Source organism: Setaria viridis, chromosome 8 (assembly GCF_005286985.2).
Source record: "Setaria viridis chromosome 8, Setaria_viridis_v4.0, whole genome shotgun sequence".
In the NCBI taxonomy this organism is placed as follows: domain Eukaryota; kingdom Viridiplantae; phylum Streptophyta; class Magnoliopsida; order Poales; family Poaceae; genus Setaria; species Setaria viridis.
Genome location: NC_048270.2, coordinates 10,921,223 through 10,939,533, shown reverse-complemented (window position 1 = coordinate 10,939,533; position 18,311 = coordinate 10,921,223). Strand labels below are relative to the sequence as shown.

Genomic DNA, 18,311 nt, shown 5'->3' with positions numbered 1-18,311 from the left:
CATCCACTAAATGTATATGATCGCTTGATTTTATATTCTTATATAACTTGTGCTGCAATGCTACTTAGCACTGCACCACTGTGTACACTCTATCAGGAGAAGAGAGAAGCTCTACAATGTTCCTTTACAACCAGGAAAGCAGGATCAAGTGCCTGTGTGTGAACCAATTATCAAAAAGGTTTTGGTGGATTGAATTCCATTGGAATATATAATATTTGATTTAAACTTTGTAATAAACTATAAATTTACAAGAAGTACAAAAAAACAGCTCATGGAAAATTAATCCCTGTAGAGAGAATCAAAAGGCAATAATTTATTCCTGCAGCAATATTCCATAAGTGCCTGTCCTGTGACCTCTATAGAACTAGGTTCTGTAGCTTGTTCTGTGACCTGTCCATTAAGTTCTTGATTCTGCCAATAACTTTGCATTTCAAAATATTTAACTACATATATGCTTTTCCCTCTCTAATAGTCCTTGAAACAATGGCTTTTCTGTCCATCAAGAATATTCCTTCTGGTTTTGTACACCAAATTACTGTGGTTTCTTCACAGCCTCTGTTTCTATGTATGGACCTTGTTTTGAACTGCATCTGAAAGACTGAAAATAACATTCTTGATGCAATCCTCAGTTCTATAAATAATAGGATCGGAACTCATGATGTTTACTTCTAAAGAACTTGTACTGCTGGATTATTGGAGCAGCACCACAGGGCTGATGCAAACTAGCCTTTTCCTCTGATTCATAATCTAGAATTCTAGAGATAATTTTTTTTATCTATTTTACATTTTATTCAGCTTTTATGCTGAGGGTGATGTAAGAATTTGGCCATGTGTGGTTGTAGAGGTGGGAGACTATTTCCATTAACTAAAAGGCGTATAATGAACGTGTAATTTGCCCATGTGTTGTTGCAAGGACCTTGAATGAACCTAATTAATTAGATGACCTCAGTAGCACTCCTCATATCCTAGGATTGACTTCCCGTGGAAGTGAATTTTAGGCTGCGGTTAAAAAAAAGGTTCCCTCGTCTGTCACCATAACCAAATCACAGGTCAAAGCCTGGCACAGGTCGTAGCTGTGGTTGGTTTGGGTCCTCCTACATGGGGGTAGTTGCAGTGGTCGCATGCCCAGTGGTAGTCTCACAAGGGTTACGGGCCCTGTGTAAGGGTGGGGCAGAGGTTTGACGGTTTTCTCAGCCTACGTGAGAAGGGCTTCTTCTTAAAGAAAACCCGGGGCTGTCTTAACCCCTCAGATCGAGTTTTCGAATGAACCTAATCACCACCAAACGGAGCCATTGGGCTATAGAAATATGACCAGATAGCAATGGCTCTTTAGTTCTCTCCAACATCTTGGTTGTATGTCATTAAATCTTCCCCATAAGGAAATGAACTTGCAGACACGCAAAAATCCGTTTGCTGCCATTGCAATTTTATCCATTCTCTTATTTACTACTGTCAATGACATAGGTGAGCCCTATGTGTGGCAAATTTTTCAAAGGGAAATAACCGGAGATATCTAACGGGAGATATCTGAAGGGTTCTATATGTCTAACTACTGGAGCCAATGGTATCCAACATGTTTTATTTAACACATCACCATGTACCGTTCCGCAACATGTGACCTGTCAACAATTGCGCGGCATCTTGCCTACTTGTGCTAACTTTTTTTTTTCCAAACGTCCGAAACGTGAAACACATTTAGAGGCTCAAAATTTTATGTCACCCGCAAAATGCATGCCTTTGAAATTGTTGAAATGTGTATAAACCTTTAGTGGACGATGTATCAAAAAAATAAAAACTTACCCATTGCATCTATTTTTCCTTTTTTTGTCTCTTTTGCCATGTCCCTACAGCTTAATTACCATAATTTTGGATCCGCAGCTTTGATGCCAACAATCAGAAATTCAAAACCCCATTGATTTTCATTGCTGTAGTGTTGAAAGCAGTGCATGTAAAAGCACAGAAATGATTCCCACGGTACCTCCGCACAACATTTTTATACCATTCGAATCTTTTATCAATACGACAACAAGCATTAGCAATTGACAGAGGCTCAAAGTTTTGTATATTTTAATGATAATTTGCAACCGAGGAAAACAAGAATGGCCACATATAATCTAGAGCATTGAAAAAAAAAATCTCCAACATTGATCTCAGTAGTATTTTTTTATACACTACAAATTCTCAATAGAACAACACAAAACTATTACATCAGGGCACAGGTCCAACCGGTGCACACATGCATACACCAATAGTAGTACGGAAGATGCACAAGCTGAAAGTATCCAGTACATAGTCAACCAACTTGACTGAATTTATTAGCTATATAAGTTTTTTTTCACGTCAGCTTTGAATGATTTTTTTCAGTGCTTCTCCTAGCAGCGCATAATACAATTGAACAAGTACATACCAGTTACCCTTTAGACTATCGAAGAAGTAACAATCTGTCTAAATGCTGCATCAAAACAATTGATATATATGTATCAATCAGTTAACAGCATGAGCTTAAAGTGAACGGCCGTATCAGTCTGTCAAAATAATTGATATATATGTATCAATCAGTTGACAATCTGTCTATAACAGTATCAAAATCCTAGCCGCGGAAAGACTAATTCACTTTTACTTCAACATGTTCTCACATGAATGCTCACCAGGCCTCAAATGTGGGACCAGAAGTTCGATGCCCATTGTAATCAAATGAAACTTGTTATCACTCGAACTCAAGATCTCTGACTTTGATAACATGTGGGAAGACGTACAAATCACTTGAAATTGCATCAGTAGTCTTGTGGCGGACTGAAGCCTTGGTCAGCATATATAGTGATGAGCTCAATATATGTGTTAGGATGAGGATGATCCGTCAAGCTTCAAAGCAGGCCTTCCTGGATGTTCGTTGAGTTGTGTCTCTAACTCGTTCTTAAGTATGCCATCTTGTGAACCAATAAGTTGAACCTCTTTTAGTTTAGAGAGACGCTTTAACTCAAAGAACTTCAATGCCGAAGCACTACCGCAGCGAACTGTTAGCAGCTCAAGCTTTTGCATTGATTGTGGTCCAAAGACTACAGTTAACTTGGAGGTGCAAGCTACCTCGAGGATCTTGACCTTTAAGTAACCTGTCTTCTGTACTCCATTCAACCAGACACAAAAATCAAGCTTCTCGTCACCATCTTGAAGCGGCTTAACACGAAGACGCAGAATAGTTAGTTCTTTTATTTCTCCAAGTATCTCAATTATCTTACCTTCTTGTGATATGGTCATCTCTAATTCTAGTTTTGTTAGCTTGTGAAGATCTTTGATCCACGGTGGCACTACTTTTATAAGGCCATACATCTTAAGGGTCTGAAGGTTCTTTGGAGGTGAGGAGATATCCTGCAAACAACATTGATCTCCCTTTCTGAGCCACAGTGACAAGGATTCCAGATGGACGTGACATGAGAAGGCTTCACTGACTTGCTTGCAGTTTTTCTTGTTGATACCAGACACTCCAAGCTTGCGCAATTGGGTGAGCATCTTGAGCTCTTTAATGGTGGCCTTGCGGGGTGTGATAGCAGCGTTGACAACACCAAGAGTGTGCAATGCCGTCAATTTGTCAATCCCTGCAGGCACCTCAACACCAACTAGTTGACGAGTTCTGCAGAGAATTGGTAACCAAGATGCGGAAGCACATGACTTTGGTTGTTCGTCTGCAAGGGATGTGGCCCCAGCACGGACGTACTGCAGTTTCTTTAGCTTTGTGATGGACGCCGGCAAGGTGACTATGGAGGTTCCCCTGACGTCTAGAGTCTCAAGCTGCCTCAGGTCACCCAGTGAATTCGGTAAACGGCTGATCTCACATCTTCCTCGCAGAGACAAGAACTTCAGGCGAGGAAGCTGCTTTACAATCTCCTCGAGGTCTTTATCTGTCACATTAGAAGCATCCTCCAAATCAAGCACCCTAAGCACCTTCATACTTTGGGAGACGAAAAATGATTCCCATTTGCCAAATACTGTTAGTGACCTTAGCCTTGAGAAGTCGATGCTATCAAAAACGATCCTGTCCCGGTCCCAGCAGCTCTGAATGACAAGATGCCGTCCTGTACGTTGGGTGCTTGGGCGGCATTGCCCCTTCAGCTCAAAGACCTCCAGTGCAAAGACAATGTTCTCTTCCTCTGGACGAGAGATGATGTATTCATGGAAGAAAGCACTGACTTGGCATTGGACCATTCTCATTTGTGTCATGACCGTACATTGTGGTGGCTGGATCATACAAAGGTTGACAAGCATTGAGAACAGAACCTCTCCTCTCTCCTCTGCAGTTTTGTCTTTAGTGTCCCTGGAATAGCCCTCTGCAACCCAGCGCATCACTAAGCGCCTCCGGCGAATGATTTGATACCCAGGGAAGATTGACAGATAAAAGATACATGGCCTTAAGAAATCAGGACAGCTACGAAAGAATAAATGCATCCAATCAAATAGTCCTCGTAAACATCCAAACTCTGGGTTACTCTCCAGCTCGTGCATGAACTTCTCATCCATTGTTCTTGTGTCTTCCCTAAATGTCACTGTCTTGGGTGCCAAAAAGTCAGCTACTGCAACTATTACTTTTGGAAGTCCACCACATTTTAAAATAAGTTGTTTGGGATCGTACTTTGAATAGTTCAGTGGAGATAAATCGTTCTGTTGAAGGACCTATTGTTCAACAAATCAAAATGATATAAAATGTTATGCTAAGCATCAATTGCAGGAAGAGCAGCATCTGTTACATTTGAAATGCCATATATGCCTTAGTGTGAAATGCTAAACTTAATAAAATGGGCAAATGGAAGAAAATTCCACTAATCTTAGGTTTTGTTGGCTACCTTCTGCCTGGATTAGGAGAACTTCCTTGATTAGATGAACTGGCTTGATTGTCTCAGGTTTGGACCTTTCAAAATGTTTGCATACATTATTCATAATAAAATTTTTGCATTCCGTACTACTGATAATGCTTATAATTGATGTGCTTCAGTTTTAATGAACCAGAAAAACATTACCCTCTAAGATTTTAGTCATCTCCTTGACCAACTTATGAACCCTCATTATTAGCAGACTCATTTTTAGTGACTTCCCTGGTTGAACTATAGTCTAACACGGAACAATGCATAGCACTGGGTAACCACCAAATACACCGGCTACAGCTAACATGCGAAATTGTCGCATAAGAGTTTTGCGCTATGCCTGGATTGCAATAATAAAGTTCAAAGTACCAGATCTTCCTAAAAGCATACCATCAGAGAAACTTTACCAATAGGGTAAATCAAGAATACTATTATCATCTAGCATTCAAATGTTCAATAAGAAAATGTACTAGCATAATTGAAATCAGTTTCATAATGGCTCATTCAACTACGCATATATATATAGGCACTGATTGGTTTTCTGAACTCTTTAGTTAAATATCATGAAAAATAATATAATGGTGTGCTGTCTTCTTCTGTTCATGAGGTTGAAATTTTAGCAATAAAAAACTAATACTACACAACAACAGTGCTTGTTAAACAATATTGATTTTTAATGAAATTTAGAGAAATTTAAAGTAAAAAATAGCCCCAAAAGTACTAAAAGTAAGTTGTTTTATGTTACCAAATGCCATTTATAGTTATTCGGACTACATATAAAATTTGAGATTTGAGTTTAAAGTTGTTTGATATATATGAAATCATGCACAATGTTACAAACTATTTTTCATGTTTCCAATGACACTATTTGCCCAAATTTGTAGATCAAGAGTTAACTCATTTCTATGTGCTTCCAACATTGCACATAATCATGAACATTTATCCAAATGTACATATAGACCATGATATCGTGAATCATTCCCTAGAAATTAAACGCAAATTTGTTTTTTAAGAAAGAAGAACTAATTTCCTAATCAATTTACATTATGTTTGTGATATTATAGTTCAAATTATTATTAGCTCAGCAGTGCAAAAGAAACTTTTGAGAGTATAACAGAATTATTAACTTGTGAAATATAAATGATTCATGAATATTGCATCACTAATATATTATATACTTGCATGAAGTTGAATTAAACTACAACAGGGGTAAGTTCATGGTGAGTAAAGGTACCTTCTGTTGAAAGAGATGAAATGATGCTTCAGCTTCTAGACCTTTGACGTTATAAACGACCTCTTCATTATCAGCACAATACGTGGCTATATTTTCTTGAGTTGTAATCACAATGATAAAACTTTGAGAGTGCCTAGACACCAAGGAATTTTGTATTGAGTCCCATTCTTCCGTGGACTGCAGATCATTAATAACCAAAAGGCATCGATATGCCTTTAAAAGGTTACGACATTGTTGAATTGGGTCTTTGATTTCCATGTCTTCAAGAGATTCTGAATGGAAGTCCCTAAGTAGGTCCCGTGAGAAATCCATCAAATTTAACGGGTGTTCAACATTAACCCAACTGTACTTGTCAAATTGACGTTCAACCATTTTGGCATAGTAGAAGTTTTTGACGAGAGCTGATTTCCCAACACCAGCTATTCCCCAAACAGACATCACTCGCCAGTTTCCAAAACGCGCCTTGGTCTGATAGTTACGAAGGTCTTCCATTTGCGCCTCGCGCCCAACAAGGGTAAAATTCTTGTTCCAAGTACAGACTTCTTCCATTTTAGTGGTGTCAATTCGTCTGACGACCTTGTGGTTCACATCATGTATCACTTCACTGGACATTGCCCTGTCAATCTCACCTTGAGAACCCTGAAAATACGAATTGTTAATAGGAGGGGGTGCTGTGGGCAGAAATTTCATCTATGCAAAAGGCACTGAACAGGAGAGGCTGGGAGAAATGGTTCCTGATGTGGTGGCAAGTCGTACGTGTTGAATTCATCTAGGTTGATAGTCTTAGGCTCAAACTCATAAAAAAATAATTAGTTGCCTTGGTCAACTTCATTCACGAGCGAGACATAGCTCATTCTCACCAATCCAGTTTGTCGTTAAATTTACTTTGTTTAAGTCATTTATGTCCATAAAGGATGAACTGTTGTCAAGTAATTTCATAATATATATTTTCATTTGGCTCTGTACATATATTTCGAAGGATAAACTGTTGTCAAGTATTTTTAAGGAGTTTCAAGCAAGAAATCCATGCACTAGATATTTTTATTGGGCTCTATTTTTACATATATTTTTTATTTAACCTTTCCTTCCGTTCCACTAGAACAACACTTATATGTATCGGTTCATTCATCCCCGTCATGCAGAAAACAGCACGGATAAGTATATAATCCATTCTGGATTGTGTAAAAGCTTGTATGGAAAGAGCATTATCTGCTGACACAGATACATCCATGATTATCCGTGTGCTAGCTCTCAATAAGAGACAACACGAAGGATTAATCATCAGGTATCTGCGCCAGCTCGTGCTGAGACAAGAACAATTTCCTTGCTATGTAACTTAAAGTTTAGTTTGTATTCGAAAATTTGTACATTTGCATACGGACATGATGGAGTCGAATTTTATATAACTTTTGAGATTTCAACGAGATCCACAACATTTTATTTGAATTTTGTTAAATTTGACACATGAAAATAAATATTAGCATACTTTAGATTAATATACATCAATGTAATACAGCCGTTTTTATTGTTTTTGTAACCTATGATAATTGCAAAAACTAACTGCGAGTATGTCGAAGGATAAAAGCTAGAAAGAGAAGGGGGGCAGTTGACGTTGTTACTGGCGTACCTGCTTGAAGAAGACACATACAGGGTACTCAGCTGAGTACTGCTTGAGCTCTAGTACTCTGTAGGAATGTCCGATGCACAATCTTGCGATCTCACGTTCCTCCGTGGACACAATGATCCGATTACCGTTGACGCTCTTGGGTAGGCACGCCCTGATGGCATCCCAGTCTCCCATGGTGCACACGTTTTCCAGCACTAGTAGGTACCTCTTCTCATCCACTTGGGCCTTGAATTCTTGAACAAATCCGCCTTGCTTCACCACTGCGTTCTCCATCCTCTCCAGCTCGACAACATCTACACTTTTCTCCTCCTCCAAGCAAGAGTTTGTGTAGAACTGCGCAACCACACTCTGCAGGAACTTGCGGCGATTGAAAGGATACTCCAGCTTCACCCATCCACGGCATCCGAAGGTCTTCCGGACTTCCGGGTCTTCGTAAGCTTTCCTGATGACGGACATGGCACCAAGATCGTCGCTTCTCCCCCACACCGACATCACCCCAAGCTCTTTGCCATCTTTGGCAATCAACTGGGTGAGATCACTAAACCCCGGCTGCTTTTTCACAGTGTTCCTGGCCTCACCTGGCATGTCAACCGCAGTTGCGGTCACAGCAGCGCTGGAAGCAGAGTCACCAGGATTGGATCCAGAGTCGCTGATGAGGCTGTAAAGCGAGTTCCTCCTTCTCACATCCTCGACTCTGGCCTTGAGCTGCTCGATCTCGGCGACGGCCACGTCGAGGGGCAGCGGCGCCGCCGCCGCGGCGATGCAGAAGCAGAACCAGGACGGCAGGACGCGGCGCCACCAGGTGTTGCCGCCGTCGAGGTGGATGACGAACTCGATGCAGTCCTCCAAGTCGTAGGCCAGGTCGCGGACCTGCCTCACCACGTTGTTCCTCACGCGCTCCGCGTTGGCGACCTCGAGGAAGGAGCGCATCATCTCGAACTCGCTGGCGATGAACACCAGGTCCCGCTGCGTACTCTGCCGCAGCTTCGACTCCTCCTCGATCGCCGACTGGGCCCTGGTCAGGGCCCCCTCCAACACCGTCTTGGCCAAGCCGATGGCGAGGTCCGCCATTGTTCGTCTAGCAGTATCTCTCTCTCCCCCCTGTGTGTGCCCGTAGAAACTGATGAGGCTAGTGGCCTCTGCCCTCAAGTCTAAGGTCCTGCTTGTTTCTTTAGCCGCTACTAAAATTCGTGTCACATCGATCGTTCAGATACTAACTAGAAGTATTAAATATAGATTAATTATAAAATCTAATTTACGAGACGAATTTATTAAACCTGATTAGTCCATGATTTGACAATATGGTGCTACAATAAACATATGCTAATAATAGATTAATTGGGTTTAATAGATTCGTCCCGGTAATTAGCTACCATCTGTGTAATGAGTTTTATAATTAGTTCACCTAATTAACCTCTACGGAACATGCAAAAAGTAACTTTCATTTGATTATTATATTAAAAAGAATTTCAGATCTGAGAAAACGCGTCGGGTTGCTAAATTATTCTAGCCCCAGCCGAGCCCGCGTTAATTAATCGTGCTAAAGCTGGCGGTTCTTGTTTTCGAGAAATCAAAGCGGGTGCCTGTTGGTCAATGGATCTGCACCATTTATTTATCAGCAACTCGAACTCGCCATCAGCTACCAACGGTAACTTTTGCTATGGATACGTAGCAAACACCGCGTGGGGTTCCTAAATTATTCCAGCCAATAGAAGAATTTGAAACAAAGCAACCAATGACGAACCCAACTGTGGAATCTTGCCACGTGGGCGCCCACCGGCTGCAAGTTGTTGAACGCGACACCGGAACGACCAGTTTTTGACCCATACGCGCTCAGACCGTCAGACGCGACCCCCAAGCATCTGACTGTCACCGTCCTCGTTAATCAAGATGCCAAGCCCGCTATCTAGGGCCTGTTTGGCACAGCTCCACTCCGTTACTTCAGCGACTCCAGCAAAAAAATCCAGCCAAACACGTCAACTCCAAAATTTTATGGAGCTGCCAACTCCATGGAGTTGTAGTGCAATTGGGGCTCGAGTTTTGGAGGACCCCTTTTGCTGCTCCAAAACGTCCTCTTTTGAACCTCCTCGTGCAGTTGGTGGGTAATTAACCACCACTGCCACTTATTACATAAAAAAACGTTTCATTCTTTCTGTTTCCCTCGCGTCTCTCTGTTTCTTCTCATTCTCGCGTGACTTCGTCCGCCCGAGCGCTGGAGGCTAGGGTTGTGAAGCGTCCCCACATAAGTAGAGACTAAATGTGATCCAATTATCAGTCCCAGGAGGCTGATAACATATTTATTCAACAGATAGTTCAGAAACCGTACAACTCCCGAAGGAGCGGGCGGGCAAGCCACACCCAAAGCAAGACTAAAGCAATAAGAATACAAATCCAAGTTGCAGTCCAGTTGGACTCCGGGCTACAATCGGAACTATGCGTCAGCGGAAGCATCCTGCAAAAGGGCCAACACCGCAGGCAGCGTTGGGTGCAGACGCAACCTCCTACTCGAAGTCCGGATCCTCCTCTGAAGCAACAACACAAGGGTGAGTACAAAAGTACTCAGCAAGTCCAACCCCATCCACAGAGGGGGATACAACAAGAATATGCATATGAAGCAACAAGGATATAGCTAAGGTTTATTTGCAATAAAGCTGAATTTTTGACATATGCAGGGTTTCATTTTAAAGAATTTTCATAAAGACATTTTCTTAATAAACGATATATCAAGAGGGGTTGATCCTACACAAAGGATCCAAGTTTTATCGCTACCGGACTCCCCGTCCGCCGTAGCGCACGGCACAACTACCGGACACTTCCAAAATCCCACACACACACACCGCAAATACCCGTCATCCCCCAAAAGCTAGTTGTGTGACCGAGCCGTAACTCATCCAATGCCGTGGACACGGCTACCCGGATAGGTTTTAACTCTGCAGAGATTGTACACTTTTCCCACAAGTAGGGTACCGTATCACGATCACCTTAGTGACGGTACGGATCCTAACAAAGCCATTACCCACCTTAGCCAACACTGACTAGTCAACACGGAAGCAACCAAGGGGTTAGCAACCCATCCACGGGGCCGAAACCGGGACCTAAGTCACCAAGAGCTTAGTCCTTTTCCAAGGGTTCCCGTTGCTCACCAGCACACCTGAAGCCTAGCAGTTTAGCTAGTGGGGTTTATGCTAAGCCGTTGCCCATACAACGGTCGAGTGGTTGCACGATGATGGAATTAGGCAAGATGACACATCAACTCGGTCCTTAGCCATGACAAGATGGATATCTCCCAACTCTGCTCAACTACTAAGGTACGAGCCCAACAACCTGGCATTCCACACAAGAAACGCCCATCCATCTCATCCACCACCTCTCTTTACACCCGAAAAACCCAACTCCTCAGTTGAACATACTCACACATTTATTTTCTGAATAATGAGTTCCTAAGCATTCTAGCAGTATTTATCATCTAAACAGAGCAACTCATATTTAGAGATAAATACGGGACAACAAGGAATAATCATAACAATCAAGGAGTGGCTATCCAACCATGTCTTGCGATAAAACAATATGCATTTTATAAAACAGGCTAGTAGGTTGTGTCTGAAAAACTGGGTATTAAATATGCATCAAAGGGTGAGATTGGACTTGCCGTTCTCAAAGCCTTCCGGGAGCTCCTGCTCGCGGTACTAGTCCTCGGGCTCGGGCTCACGATTGAACTCCTCCTCGCGCTCCTCCTCGGGTACTCCGCGATCTACGGCACACACAAACGAGCACACAATAAATAAAAAGGAAAAAGATTTTACCCGTTGAGCTCCGAACAGAAAATATGAACGAAAAATATGTAGGAAGGGTATTTTTAGGAAATTTGGATATGCCTCGGCGGAAATATATGAGAGGAGTCCGTGGTCGAATTTGGGATCGATTGGAGGAAATTTGGCACATGAAATGACGGGTTAAAGGGAGGTTTGGGTTTCAAAACCATATTGAGGACTAAACTGTGAAAACCGAGGGCCTATTTGTAAATTCTCTAAAAAGTGGAAGGGCTTAGTTGTGAGAATCCCTGGAGAGAGGTGGGAGGACCGGGTTGCAATTAGAGAGAAGGGGAGGGGCAGATCGAGAAAAATGGAATCTCCTTCTCCTTCCTTGGCCGAAACAGAGGAAGGGGAGGAAGGGGGCGGGCGGCTGGCGCCGGGCTGGCCGGCCGGGCCTCGCCGGCGGCAGGCCGGGCGGGGAGAGGTGGAGGGGGCGCACGGGGGTCCATTTGACCCCTCACCTTGGACGATTGGTGGCCGGACACAAGGGGGCGACGGCGGCGGGAAGACGACGGCGGAGCTTCTGGTGGCGGCGGTGGTTGGCGTCGGGGAAGGTAGGAGGAGGAGGGCTGGCGGTTGGGAAAGGTGTTGGTGGCGTGGGGGAGCTTGAGAGGTAGGGAATGGATGCCGGCCCCTCTTTTATAGGCGGCGGGAGGAGCTTGTGGCCAACGGTCTCCGAGGAGCGCCGCGAATCTCGGCCGGTGGCGTGCCGGAGCGGTGGAGCTCGTGGATGGCGTGGTGGAGGGTGCGGCTCGGTCGACGAGGGTACGGGGGCGGCGACCGGCGTGGGGAGGCGTCTGGGAGGGGTGGTGTGCGGTGACCGGCGGGCGGGCTGGCCACAGGAGCGGCGACGGGACGGCGGCTTGGCGCGGAGCGAGCGGCGCGACGTGGTTGACCAGCTCGGCGTGCGCGTGTGGGTGGGACCGGCGAGCGGCGCGGCGCGGCACAGCGCGGCGGGCGCGGCAGGGCGGCACTTGCGTGCGGGCGCGGCGCGGGCGAGGCGCGGGCGCGCGGCGCGCAGCCCAGCGCAGCGCGGCTAGGCGCGGCTCGCGGCCCGGGGCGAGGTGGGCCCGGCGCACGCGCGTGCAGGGTGCGGCGCCAGGGGCAAGGCGCCGAGCGCCGGGTGCCAGGGAGAGAAAGAAAAGGTACCAGCCGCAGGAGGGAGAAAAAGGAAGGGAGAGAGAGGAAAAGAGAAAAAGAAAGGAGGAGGAGAAAGGAAAAGGAGAAGGAAGGAAGAGAGGGAAAAAGGCAGAAAAGGAAAGAGGGAGTCGGCGGAAATTGCGGGATTTGACGGCACGCGTGATGGACTTGACGGGCACGCGGCAAAAATTACGGGGACGGAAAAAGGAGGATTGACGACGTCGGGACCGGAATGGCGGATCCGACGGAGAGAAGGGAGTTTGACAGGGCTCAGCGGTCGGAAAAATTTTGGAATGCATTTTTAACGAGTGATTTAACTCGGTGTATTTTTACGGGCGTTACAGGTTGCGCCGACACTAGCCGCACCGCCGTCGTAGCCCCTGTCGGCGACCGGAGACCCGCCGTCCACCCCCGCCGCAGGCTGGCCGAGCCCCGCCGCCATCCGCCCTAGGCCCGACGCCGGTTTCCTAGCCACGGCCGGCCGCCTAGCTGCCTCCCGCCGCGTCTAGACGAGGCCTGCCCCCGAAGGCCGCCGCCAGCCGCAGCGCCCCGCCGCCAAAGGCCCGCCGCCGGCCGTCGCGCCCCACCACCGAAGCTCGACGCCGGCTGCATGACCCCACCGCCGATGCCCTGACGCCGGCCATCTCGCCCCGCCGCCGAATCCCGACGCCGACCATCTTGCCCCGCCGCCGAATCCCGCCGCCGGCCACAGCACCCCACTGCCGGCCGCAACGCCCCGCCGGCGGCCAGAGCGCCCCGCCGCCGAAGGCCGCCGCCGGCCGCAGCCCGCCCGTTCAAAGGTATGGCCCATCATTTTTTTTCTGTTTCTGAACTCTGAAGGATCAGTGTCCCCTTTCTTTGGGCAGTGTTACTTTAAGCACGGACTGGAAGTGAAAATATGCATTTGGTGCAGTTATAACTGATTGCTTCCCCCTACTAGGTGATTTTTAAGATAAATCACAAATATGGCATAAACCAAATTATTAGGCGAATAATTTGTTGAAGTTTTCTGTGGCGATATCCATAGCATTTACATAATACATATAACTGAGTATGGCTTCCATGTTACCTAGCTGCAAATGGCACCGATGCATTTCTCCTTATTGCTTTGTAATTTCCTGAAAGTATGCATCAGCAAATGATATATGTTTCTGTGGCGATATCCATAGCATTTACATAATACATATGTTTTTTGTTGAGACTATAGTTTGCATATGTTGATGGAATCTGCATATTCTAATGGCCTGTTACTATCTTTATTTTTGACATAGATGTGTGGTTTAGCATGTGTATAGGTCCAACTATGTGTAAAAAATCTAGATTGCACTTCCCTTATTTTACTGTTTATATGAGAAATTCCGAGATACTAATCAGTGACAATCCGATTGTAATGCAATTACTTGTAACAATTACCGAGAATGTGAGATTAGTAGGAATAAATTGATTTGTTAAGTAACGAGAATGAGAATGTGAATGTGACTGAAATTAGGATGTTCTAATTAGGTAAATTGGACAGTACCAATGTTGTAGATTAATGGTTTCTAATATAACATTTGTGAGTTGGATAGATGCCTGAAATTGATTGGAACTCGGAGAACACTCGGGTGTTGTGTATGTTATTTGCCGAACAAGGCGGAAAAGGAAATCGGCCAAACACACACTTGAATGTACTTGGGTATGTTGAGGTTAAGAAAGGGTTCAAAGAAAGGACTGGAATAGTGGTTACGAAGGCTCAGATCAAGAACAAATGGGACAAGTTAAAGGAAGATTTCAAGGCATGGAAGAAACTAATGCTGAGGCAAACATGGACTGGTTGGGATCCAATAAAGAAGACTATAGCTATGGATGACGAATGGTGGAAAAAAGCTAGAGCTGTAAGTTGGTTCAATTTTGATGATATATTTGTTTTGCATATGTCGATTTTGTTGGTAATGCTTATAATAATACTATTATTTTTCTTATTTCAGGAAATTCCGGGTTGTGGAAAGTTCAAAAAGAAGGGTCTTGAGAATGAAGATGAATTAGCCAAGTGTTTTTCTGATATCACTACTATTGGTATTGATCATTGGTCTCCTCATATTGTGAATGTTGAAGCACCAGAAAATGTTGAGGAGACAAAAGATGAGGAAATCAATTGTGAGCCGCAGGATGATGAATTCATTCCGGATACACAAGAGGAGGATATTGGTATTACTCCTTCACCTGGGAGTGGCAAAAGATTAGCAAGGCCTATTGATAGAAGTGGCAAGAAGGCGAAGTCTGGAAATACACTCCTAATTCAAGAAGCAGTAACAAGTATGGCAAGTTCAGCCAATGAATATGTTTCTAAGAGACATGGAAAATATTCTATTGATAAAGTGACGGAGGTTGTGATTGCTTGTGGGGCCGGCTATGATAGCAATGAACATTACATGGCGTCTGAACTGTTTGTGAAGAAGGAGCAAAGGGAGATGTTCATGACTTTGCCTACTAATGAGATTAGGTTCAATTGGCTTAGGAGGAAGTACGAGGAGAAATATGAAAAGTAGAAATTGGCTTAGTCAGAGTGATGTCATTTGTGTATGCTACTATTTTATTTTTGTCGCATGTGTGGTACATTTTATTTTATTGCATTTTATTTATGTATGACAGTTGTATCTTACATTTCGTTTATGTCAATGTTCACAGATGTCTTCAAGTGAGTCTGATGGTGAATTTTTTTTTAATATGGTTGAGAGCTGTGGTAAGCTAGCACAAAGTTATCATGACTCATATATGGATAAGGCACCGCCGAGGTTTATGTTTTCACAACAAAGTGGAATGGGATGGCTGATGGAGACGGTAAACACTCCAGGGGAGTGCCATCGAATGCTTCAGATGAATGAGGTTATTTTTCAGGATCTTCATGATGTATTGGTTGAGAGGTACGGATAAAAACCATCGAAGCACGTGAATACTTATGAAATATTGGCCATTTTCTTATTCACATGTGGTGGGTGTGAGTCAAATAGAAGAGGACAAAATAAGATCAAACACTCAAGTGAAACCATTAGTAGAAAATTTTATGAAGTTCTAGATTGTGTGGTTGCCATGACACAAGATTTCTTGAGACCAACGGATCCTAATTTTCGCAATGTGCACAAGAGGATTAGGAATGACAAGAGAGCATATCCACACTTTAAGGATTGCATTGGTGCACTTGATGGAACCCATATTCGTGTGTATTTATCACCTGAAGAACAAGTGAGATATATTGGTAAGACTGGAATTGCAACTCAAAATGTGTTTGCCATTTGTGATTTTGATATGCGCTTCACCTATGTGGTTGCGGGTCAACCGGGTTCTTTGCATGACACTAGTGTATTGTACCATACATTGGAAGCAGATGTAAATGTCTTCCCACATCCTCCTCAAGGTAAAGATTTTTTCTTATGTTCCTTTTCATATTTGTATGCACAAATATCTTATTTTACATATGTGTAGGCAAGTACTATGTTGTAGACGCGGGCTATCCTAATCGTCCGGGGTACCTCGCTCCATACAAGGGTGAAAGGCACCACTTACCCGAGTGGCATCGAGGTATGGAACCAAATACTCCGAAAGAGAAGTTCAACCGTATACACTCATCTGTTCGTAATGTTATTGAGCGCTTATTTGGAGTATTAAAAAATTGAAGTGGCAAATCCTTTACATGATGCTCGGTTATTCAATAGTCACACAAAAGAAGATTGTTGCTGCTACTATGGTTCTACACAATTTCATACGTGAACATGCTGTGTTGATGTGGACTTTGCTAATTTTGATAGAGATCCTACCTACATGCCTACTATTCCGGAAAGATACAATAAGTATGCCGTGTCTCAACATGCCTCCGATGGATCAACTTCGGAATCAAACTTTGTGACTATGGATACCTTTCGTGATAGTATGGCTACATCGATTGCCCTAGCATGGAATTAGTGAATCATTGTAACGACCTTATTTTGGAACTATGAATTTATTTCGAAATTTTAAATTTTTGGAACATGTAATTTATTATTATTCTGGACTTCAATGCATGTACTTTCATTTTATATTTGTGATAAGTAGTTCAAATCGAACCAGAGGCAACAAAGTCAATCTACCCTCAAACTCCTCTTTTCTGGAGCTAGGGATACCCTCCCAGCCAAACACCCTCACCAGACAGCTCCAACTCCATCTAAAGCTGGCTCCACCTGGAGAGTTCTGGAGTGGAGCAGCTCCACCCAGAGTTGGAGTCATGCCAAACAGGACGTTATAATGCGATTTTTACCCCACCCGGTCCATCCCACTGCTCTCTCTTTCTTCTCCACGTGGTGGGTCGGGCTGCATTAACATCATCGTTATCCCTTTAACTCGTGTTTTGCATCCTCCTCTCTCTCTTTCCCCTTCTCTCTCTTCCTCTCTTCGCTCCCGATCCAGAATACCGCTTGGTTATCCTTCTCCACGCATAGGAGGGCACAAGGAACCTAATAACATGCACTTCGGCTGTAGTCAAGTCAAGATATTATAGTTTACCCAATCGAGATCTCGTGGTTTTGCCTTATGTGTGTGCATTAGCACCCCCATAGCCATTCATCACACAACCTCTGGCCACTTCTGCTCTGTTCCGCGTTACAACTCTGGATCAATTTCGTCCCAGGTGGCCAGGTTAGTACTTTTAAGAGTCTATTATATTATCCACAGATTTTTAGATAAATCTTACATATTTTGGTAAACAATGCGGTGTTTTCTGTAAATTAAGCTTTTAACACAAGGTTTTGTAGTTAACATCCATATCTATCAAAAATGGTTGCCGAAGTTATGGGGGCAAGCTCAGAAAGTGAGCCAACTCTTCTCAGCACGTTTCCTCGTCCTCCTGAAGGTTCTTCCCTATTCTATGTCCCAATACTTGTCACAATATCTATCTATTGGTTCAATATAACACGAAAATAAATTATTGTGTAGGAAAATTTTATCGGGTGGACTCTGGGTACCCAAACAGACCGGGTTACCTGGCACCATACAAGGGTATACGAAATATCATATCCCAGAGTTTCGAAAAGGACCACTCCCAAGAGGTAAAAAAGAGCTTTTCAATTATGCCCATTCATCACTAAGGAATGTGATTGAGAGGTCTTTTGGAGTTTTGAAAAACAAATGGCGTATTTTGCGTGATTTACCGGCATATCCAATGGCAAAGCAAAGCAGCATAATTATCGCTTGCATGGCAATTCATAACTTCATTAGAGAGAGTGCACTTGCTGATGTGGACTTTGAGAGGGCGGATCATGATGAATGCTATGTGGCGCCTTCGGACGCATCGTTGTCACAAAACAATGCGGATACTAGTCAACACGAGGACGAAGATCAAGACATGAACCAATTTAGGGATTGGATTGCCGATGGACTCTTCAATAGATCTTAGCTTTATTGCTTTGTAACGATGTTATTTGTACAATGTTGAACAACAATTGATTTGAATAATAAATTTGGCTCCCAGCACCGTGGCAGCCAAAAGAAAGCCCGAACGAAAACAGGATGCTGGCTCCTAGTACTGAATTGGCGCAAAATGTCTTCTAGCGCTAAGGGCCTGCAACCTCCTGGCGAATCAGTTCCTTCTGGCGCCAAGGCCAGCTTCTCTCTCTAGGGCCAATTCCTTCTGGCAC

General features: G+C 44.0%; 1 protein-coding gene and 1 long non-coding RNA gene across 2 annotated transcripts; one reads left to right on the top strand and one right to left on the bottom strand.

Moving 5' to 3' along the window:
* Window positions 1-2,122: 2,122 nt before the first annotated feature.
* Window positions 2,123-8,870, bottom strand: LOC117833061 (disease resistance protein Pik-2). The gene is made up of 3 exons (XM_034712430.2): window positions 7,715-8,870; window positions 6,088-6,726; window positions 2,123-4,665 (listed from the first exon to the last, which is right to left on the bottom strand). The coding sequence occupies exons 1-3, from the start codon at window positions 8,783-8,785 to the stop codon at window positions 2,839-2,841; spliced, it is 3,537 nt and encodes a 1,178-aa protein (XP_034568321.1). The 5' UTR covers window positions 8,786-8,870; the 3' UTR covers window positions 2,123-2,838.
* An 8,130-nt stretch (window positions 8,871-17,000) lies between these two features.
* On the top strand, window positions 17,001-18,179 carry LOC117866160 (uncharacterized). The gene is made up of 3 exons (XR_004642780.2): window positions 17,001-17,313; window positions 17,430-17,527; window positions 17,611-18,179. It is a non-coding gene; the product is annotated as an uncharacterized lncRNA (long non-coding RNA).
* Window positions 18,180-18,311: the final 132 nt, after the last annotated feature.

What these genes read in the sequence shown, in the direction of transcription:
- LOC117833061 (XM_034712430.2), bottom strand. Translation starts at nt 8,785, where the DNA reads ATGGCGGACCTCGCCATCGGCTTGGCCAAGACGGTGTTGGAGGGGGCC. An exon ending in TATGTGTCTTCTTCAAGCAG is followed by an intron (nt 6,727 to 7,714) that starts GTACGCCAGTAA and finishes TCGTATTTTCAG; the next exon opens with GGTTCTCAAGGTGAGATTGA. An exon ending in TTCATCTCTTTCAACAGAAG is followed by an intron (nt 4,666 to 6,087) that starts GTACCTTTACTC and finishes GTTGAACAATAG; the next exon opens with GTCCTTCAACAGAACGATTT.